At 24.6% G+C, this 8938-nt stretch overlaps 1 protein-coding gene across 1 annotated transcript; it reads left to right on the top strand.

Moving 5' to 3' along the window:
* Nucleotides 1-6190: 6190 nt before the first annotated feature.
* Nucleotides 6191-7607, top strand: LOC124912485 (kirola-like). The gene is made up of 2 exons (XM_047453115.1): nt 6191-6430; nt 7165-7607. Exons 1-2 carry the CDS (start codon nt 6235-6237, stop codon nt 7437-7439), a joined length of 471 nt encoding a protein of 156 aa, XP_047309071.1. The 5' UTR covers nt 6191-6234; the 3' UTR covers nt 7440-7607.
* Nucleotides 7608-8938: the final 1331 nt, after the last annotated feature.

Genomic DNA, 8938 nt, shown 5'->3' with positions numbered 1-8938 from the left:
TCATTATATATATATAGAGAGATTATAGTCTTAATTATAATTTTAAGAATCCCACAAAGGCGCTATCAGGTAAGAATCTGCTTAAAAGACCAAAATGTCACGGGTTCAATTTAATCTGAAAACGATTTGAGTTTAATCGGGAATCATGACTATGGAGAGTCATGCTAGTTCTACTTTAATTTCTAAAAAAATTATAATTATAAGAATGTCAACAAATAATTTAAGTTATATAGTGCACAATATATATATATATAGTATCTTAATGATTAAAATGCTTATAATTTAAACAAAATATGCCTAGTGATAGATGTTGTATAAAACCTATTAAATCTTTTAAAATTGTACACTTTAGTATAATATTTTATTTTAATTGGCTGAATTACTATTTGAGTATACAATTCCATATGTTTTCATTGAATAAAGTTCAGAATATTGAAATGGGTATTTGACGCCCAAAACTATTTGACGCCCTGATTGCGAACAGATCTCTTAATCTCACCTCCCTCACCTTCGCATACATACCATTCAAGTTCTAATTATGTCGATAATAATTTCTTCAATATGAGGCAATTGACCAATTATATGATGATTCAAGATAAGATTATAAAGTATAATGATTTATGTCTCTAGTCATTTGTTTTGTCGGCATCCCGTGTTCGCATCCCGTGTTCGTTAGATCTGGACTAATATGTATTTATGGGTGGGAGAATGGTACCATAGAGATAGAGGTAGTGATTGAGGACATTCATTTATTTATATGTGTCAATCTATACTCTCATCGATTAACCCACATATGAAAGCTTAAACTTTGTTGAAATTTTAAATTAATTCTATTAAATGTAAATTGAAATTAAGATAAATAAATTAAATGTAATTTAATTCAAATAATATAAATTAATACCAAATTCAAATGTGATTCTAGAAATGTCGATAGTCTAGGAAGTCATTGAATGAATTATCAGTTGTTCGATTGATAAATGAATTTATTTTGATGATTTAATTTTCAGCTATTTATTTCTTTTTTATGTTAGAACTTTTCATATATATCTTCTTCACTCATTTCATTATCTCTCTAGAATTCAAAATGTTTCTTTCATTATTTTCATGAGTGTTCTTCGAATTCTTCACTCAATTAAGTGTTATTTTAGTTCTTCACTCAACGAAGTGTTTTTCAAGTTCTTGACTCGATGTATTTTTATTGAAACACGGCGATTGATTTAGTTACTTTGTCAAGTTCCCTTCATAGTGATTCCAGTGTTGATTCACTACTAGATCTGTTGTACCATAGGAGACAGTCATCCACAATAAACTCCAGCACAAGAGAGACAGTGAAACTATTTTAGGGGAAATGTGCTAATACATGTCTCGAGTCAACTCCTTGAATTGATGATTTTTTTCTTTGTAGATTCTAGTTTATTTAATTTATTTGTATCATCATTTATATATATTTTATGTAATTTTGAAGACAATAATACTAACAAACTTAACATAACCTAACTGAGCCAATGTCCTTTGTGACTAAAATATGTTCGTGCCCCTTGTGCACCCTCACTAAGGAGGTTAAAATTTTAATTTATTTTAATCATTACAACCCTTTGTGAGAGGACATAAGGGGCACATACATATTTTGGTGACATAGGACATTGGCTCAACCTAACCATGACTTTCATTGGACATATATTTGGTTTTAAAAGTTATTAAGGTAATTTTTCTATATAAAAAATCTAATTTGAGAGAAAAAAGAATTCCATCGTCTTCTTCGAATCACCGCACACCGATCTTTTTAGAATCGCCTGTCGCAATCTCCACTACAATTTGTGATTCTCTTTGTATTCAGATCTTCGTATCATTTGATAATAATGGTAAAATATACTATTCTATTTAAGCCAGGGCTGATTTAAGTTTATGATTTCTATCGTTAAGAGTTGCACTTCATTTCTGCATCGGCTTGGTTTTCCGTTTTTCAAAAGAGATTGAACTCTGTGTAGTAATAGTACCAGTTAATCTTCAATCTATACATAATTCATCACAAAATTCACACATAGAATTCATTTTATTACCCACTTTTTTACAACCATATTTGTACCTCACTTTTTTAAGTAGTCAAAACTCTCGCACTAAACTTTCAATTAGTAAAAACTTTAAGCCATTTTTTTTCAATTTTTCATCTGTACATTCCATTCAACTAATTTTGACCATCTATATTTTATTTATCAATCATTTTCATGTGGCCAAAAATTTAATCTTCAGATTCTATTCGAGTTTTAAATTATCGAATTCGAGCCGAATTCGAATATGTTCAATAATATTTCAAACTAAACTCAATCCCAAAATATTTTGTCCGATTGTTTACGAGCCGCTCGCGAACATTTATTTAATATTTATATATATATATATTTTTCTTATATTACATATAGTTTAATTAAAATATATCACACTAGAGTTTAAATATTTCCAATCGAACTCGAATTTGAATTATTTTGAGCTATAATTCAACATTGATCGAATCAAGGTTCGAACAATTCGAATCAAACTCGAGTTCAAACTTTATTTCGAATCAAGCTCGAATAATATTTTATTGATTTTTGGAATATAACATTTTTTTCAAATCTGCATACCTAATTAATAAAACTATTTTGTAGTTGACAATCAAATTTTAACAACCTAGCAAATATTTGACAACAAAATAGGTAGCCAAACTATCAAACATCCTAGACCTAGAATGCATGAATGGTTAGGAAAATAGCAGATAGATTTACTCATATTATTATTTTCATTTTTTAACTTAGAAAAAAAGATTTTGTGAGATCCTATTAATATTTTATTTTATTATTAGCTTGAGTAGTTTATAGATTAAAGTCTATAAATAGTCTCCCAAAACCCATTGGAAGGAATCAACTAAAACAACTTCTCTATATCTTCATCTAATAGTATTTCATGAAATATTCAGGCAAAGGCCTCACCACATCTCCACCATGTCTCCTTCATTGATCCAAAACGTTGATATTCACGATGGTCATGATTGGGGAACTATTGGATCAATCATCTACTTGAATTACACTCATGTTATTAATTTTATTGAATGTTTTATTATTCTTTATTCTTGTTTGAATCGAAATGATCAAAAGTTGGGTAATCGTAAAAATCTTAAAAGCTATTTATATATATTGATAAAATAATAGTTGTAAAGAAAAATCAAGGTTGTTTTAATATTTTGGATAAATTTAATGATCGAATAATTGAAAATAAAATAAATGATTTGAATGAAGTTTGAAATTATCACCGAGCCTCATTCAGTATTCTAGGTCTTTAGAAAAAACACGCTGAACTAAAAAAACTGAAATGTTCTCTTGAACAACCTCATTAAATAGTCAAAATTCAGACAATTTAGTACAAATCAAATAGGATATATGCAATTGTTACTATAGTTTCTCATTCTAGAAATTTTGAACTGTGTATTGTCAATTTAAAATTTAGTAAGACAATCACTAATTTAAATTAACTTGTCATATTCTTTCTTATTTTTCTCTCAAATGTTTTACTATCTTCCAAGCTTCATTGATGTCATTTTTAAGACATCACTACATTACTACATTGATCAATATTTGAATAAAAAATATGATAGTTACATTTTCATTCTCTATACAAAATCAATCATCTAGATTAACTCTTTTATTTTTCTTTTGTTGTCTAATTATAATTCTTCAACTAATAAATAATTTTTAATTTTTTATCTTTAATTTGATTTATACTTTATATTAACATATTTATAAGCCTAACTAATAATCGTTAAGATAATAAACATTATAAAAACCAATACCCTCATATTTATTAGAATTGTTAAAGAAATATCTTAAAATAATTTATTTTAAATTATTATTAATTATCAATTTTGATTGAATATTTAAATAATAAATATTTTAATAATTATTTTAAATAAAATATATTTTAAAAAATGTGAAAGCGGATTCAATTTAACCAGGCGCATAACATGCCGTTTGATGGGCTCAAACTCAGGACCTTAGAGTTAAAATCCACATCTTATTGTCATTAGATAGAAGATCAATAAAGTTAATCTTATTAAAAAAAAATATTATTCAAAAAGATTATTAAATTAATCAATTATAAATAAAATATGTATACAAATTAAAATTATTAATTTATTAAAATATCACAATTTTAAGTAATTTTATTGTTTTTTATTTTATAATAAAATTATTAAGTTAACTAATTAAAAAAAATGAAAAAAAGTTAGGGTTAAATGTTCAATTATAATTTAAAATATCTTAAATTAAAATTCAATTTATACGAGTAAATTATACTATCATTCTAAATTAAATATAAATATAACATATTTTTTTTCAAATTTGCATAACTAACTAAACAATTAAATTTTAATAAAGTAACTCAATTCTAAAAATATTATTTCACTCGATTTATTCATCACATTACTTAATTTATTAATCAAAATATTATTTATTTAATATTTTTATATTTTTATTATATATTAATTATACTATTTAAATTTTGTTAACCAAAATAAAATAAAAAATAATTAGCTTCTCAAAGTAATACAGTCATTTTTTTAACCATATCCGAACAAGACCATGTGACAATAAACTAACTAGGGCCGAACTATCTTTATTATATTTTACAGATGTCCTAGCCCAATCATGCATATATATATTTACTCCAATTATTATTATTTTTTTTAATTTATAAATTTTTTTTTATTGATATCTTATTAATATTTTTATTTTATTATTAGTTTGAGTAGTTTACGTCATCTCCAATCTAAAAACTCATTTTTAAACTTAAAATTTAAAAAATGTAATATCAAACAGTAATTAATCTCTAACCCAAAAACTTATTTTTAAACTTAAAGAATATTTTCAAAATATTCCTTTTTTACACCAACTTTTTAACTTTTTCAATAATACACATATTTATTTATCTAACATTACAAATTAAATCTCATAACTTTACAATAACTTATTAACTTTTAAATTCTCATTTAATTATAGAAAATTTTGATAAAATTAATTATAAATCTATAATTTATACCCATAAAAAATTTAAACCTTATTAAATAAACACAAATTATATTCCACAAGTAAAACAAAATTTATATAAAAAATTATTATAAATTTATGATAAATAAAAAATGTTAATATAAAATATATGATAAAAAAATTAAAATATAAATAAATTATATAAACAAATTAAAATATAAATAAATTATATAAATAAATTAAAATAATAAATTATATAAATAAATTTAATATACAAAATATACATAATTTAAATATAAGGACTGATTTATACAAATAAAAAAATTTTGAGTACGAGAAATAGTGTAAACGCAAATTTAAGTATTGAGGAAAAAAAAAATTGATGGAATACTTATAATAGGTTTGCGTTTGGTGCTGAGTTTGAGAAGAAAATGTGTTTTTGGTTTGCATTTGGTGTCGGGTTGGAGAAGGTTTCATACTCCATACCCAAACCCAAAATGGGTTTTCAACAATTTTTCCTTTCAACCGACACCCATTCTCAAACCCAAAATGGGTTTTCAACATTTTCTCACTCTTGTAAACGCAAATATGTGTGTGCAATATTCACAATTGCAATTTTTTTTTTTTAATTCAATCCCTAAATTTAATTTATGTATATTTTATACATTAAACTTAATTATTTAATTTATTTATATAATTTATTATTTTAATTTATTTATATAACATAAATTTATAATAATGTTCAAAATTGAAAATAATACAAAAAATTATAATAATTAAGAATATTTAATGATATTTTTTTTAAATAATGTTTGTTTTATGAAACGTATTATTTTGTAAAAAAATTGTTTTTATAATATTTTTTTATGTATTATTAAATTTTTATAATTAATTAAAATCAAATTTAAAATAATAGGATGATATTAAAATATTATGGTATAATTTATAACTTTGAAAAATATATAGGTGATATTAAAAAGTTATAAAAGTTTATATAAAAAAAAATATTATAAAAATATTGTTTTGGATTTGAGAATAGGTTTTTGATCGAAAAAAATTACTGTATCATGTAACATTTACACAAAAAAAAAAATGAATTTTATGAATTTTTCAGTTGAAAATAGGTCTTATAAATAAAATAAGACTGTATAAATAGTACCCATAACCCATTGGAAGGAATCAACTAAAACAACTTCTCTCTCTATAATATTGATCATTGATAATGGCTAATACTGATTTACAGAAGTTGGTGAATCAAGTGGAGATCAAATCGGACGGTGATGTATTTCATGAAATATTCAGGGAAAGGCCTCACCACATCTCCACCATGTCTCCTTCATTGATTCAAAACGTGGATATTCACGATGGTCATGATTGGGGAACTGTTGGATCTATCATCTACTGGAATTACACTCATGGTATTAATTTTATTGAATGTTTTATTTTTTTTTGAATCTTGTTGGAATTGGAATGATGAAAAGTTGGGTAATCGTAAGAATCTTAAAAGCTATTCATATATATATTGATGAAATAATAGTTTTAAGAAAAATCAAGGGTGTATATTTTGGATGAATTCAATGATTGAATAAATGAAAAGAAAATAAATTATTTGAATGAATAAGTTTTAAATTATCACCAAGCCTAATTAGGATCGTCCATGAGTGAGGCTACATATGTATTTACGGATTAACATAAGGTCACCCACTATCCGGACAGTCTAAAAACCAGCATCTAACCAACTATAATATATTACTTTTTTTTTTTGTTAATTATGATACAAACTATTGTATTTTTCAACCCTAAAATAAAGAACCTTTCAATACTAAAAGAAAAGCACTTATAGTTAATAATATTAAGTAAAACATACAATTATGGTCATTTTGTTTATATCTTTCTATTCTTAGCCAAAAATAGAAAATATTTTTTAAGGGACAACGGTCCCAAAAGTGCATAATAAACAAATAAGTGAAGACTTTGACTTCCCTCAACAATGAATTTTTACTATGGAAACTAATCAAAATAAGATTATGAACATATATTTGAGAATATCCAAAAGGACAATTGATTAATTTGTTTATTTACTTACGATTTTCTTTGTTTATTTACTTACGATTTTCTTGATGATTACAACAAATGGTTTTGTTTTTGAAAGATGGTAAGGAGAAGGTGGCAAAGGATATAATAAGAGAAATAAATGAGGAGAAGAAATTGGTGAAGTATGAAATTGTAGATGGTGATATAAAAGAACATTACAAAACATTTTTTGCCACTGTTCATGTAGACACTGAGGGTGAGAATAATCTTGTTACATGGACATTTGAATATGAGAAATTGAACGAGGATGTAGAGGATCCCACCTCCCTCATGGATTTTTGCATTACTTTGACAAAGGATATCGAGACTCATCATCTGTCGCCAACTAAATAATTAATATGATAGTAAGAATCAAATGGCATGTATGGCCATGGTTGTGTGTGGTTGAATTATAATTATGTTATAAATAAATTGAGAAGGTTGTCTATTTTGTTGTAAAACATGATGTTTGTGATCCTATAGTGTATTTTATCGATAATAAAGGTTTTGAAAATCTGAAATCATGTTAGAGAGCTTGGGATATATTATTTTTTATTTATTAAATCGAGGAGTGATAGGGAAACGAAGTTGAGAATAAAATAAGTCTAACGTGGTAGAAAAATAAAAAAATAAAATAATTATGATTATTTAACTCAAACCTTATTTTTTTATAAATCATCACTATAAATAGAATTATTCATCTTAAACTTTATTTTTATGAATCATAAGATAGTTGATTATTTAAATAAAATTTAATTTTAGTAATAATAGCATTTTTTTTGGAAGCGAATATCATGTTCGAGAACTAATAAGTCCATGTCCTGGATTTTTTTTATGTTAAAAAACTTCAATTTTCAGTTAACATTCCATTAAAAATAGTATGTTCGGGAACTTATAAGGCCATGTTCGGAAACTCATAAGCTATGTTTCAAACATTTTTATGTTAAAAGATATCAATTTTTTACTTCGGCATTTTATTAAAAATAGCATGTTCGGGAACTCAGAAAGCTATGTTCTTGACTTTTTTATGTTAAAAAATTTCAATTTTTTAATTCTGTATCACAAAATAACATGTTTGGGAACTCATAAGGCCATTTCTTAAATTTTATGTTAAATAAACTACAAATTTTCAATTCTGCATTCTATTAAAGATATCATATTTGGAAACTCATAAGACCATGTTAAGAAACTCATCTGGACATGTTCGGGAACCCACAAGGCCATGTCTTTGACTTTTTTTATGTTAAAAACACTTCAATTATTCGGTTATGTATTTCATTAAAAATATCATGTTCAGAAACTCGTAAGGTCATGTTCGAAAACTCATAAGGCTATGTTCATGACTTTTTTTTAATTTTAAATAAACTTCAATTTTTCAGTTTTTTTGCATTCCATAAAAAATACTATTTTTTGGAACTTATAAAGCCATTTTCTTGACCTTTCTATGTTAAAAAAAACTTCAATTTTTTCAGTTCTGCATTCAATTACAAATATTATGTTCGGAAACTCATAAGACCATGTTCTTGATTTTTTATATGTTAAAAAAACATCAATTTTTTAGTACTACATTCTAATAAAAATATCATGCTCGGTTATGGTAATGTTTGGAAACTCATGAGGCCATTTTTTTGACTTTTTATGTTAAAAAAACTTCAATTTTTCAGTTTATATTCTAATAAAATATCATGTTTGAGAATTCATAAGGCCATGTTTGGGAACTCATAATGCCATATTCTTGACTTTTTTATGTTAAAAAAACTTCAAATTTTAAGTTCTTCGGGAACTCATAAAGTCATGTTCTTGATTTTTTTATGTTAAAAAAACTTCGATTTTTCAGTTCTATATTCCATTAA

Source organism: Impatiens glandulifera, chromosome 8 (genome assembly GCF_907164915.1).
Source record: "Impatiens glandulifera chromosome 8, dImpGla2.1, whole genome shotgun sequence".
NCBI lineage: Eukaryota > Viridiplantae > Streptophyta > Magnoliopsida > Ericales > Balsaminaceae > Impatiens > Impatiens glandulifera.
This window is presented reverse-complemented; position numbering and strand designations above follow the sequence as displayed.

Excerpts from the sequence above, each read along its gene's own strand:
- LOC124912485 (XM_047453115.1), top strand. The coding sequence starts at position 6,235 with ATGGCTAATACTGATTTACAGAAGTTGGTGAATCAAGTGGAGATCAAA. Across the intron at positions 6,431-7,164 it reads CTACTGGAATTACACTCATG|ATGGTAAGGAGAAGGTGGCA; the intron begins GTATTAATTTTA and ends TGTTTTTGAAAG.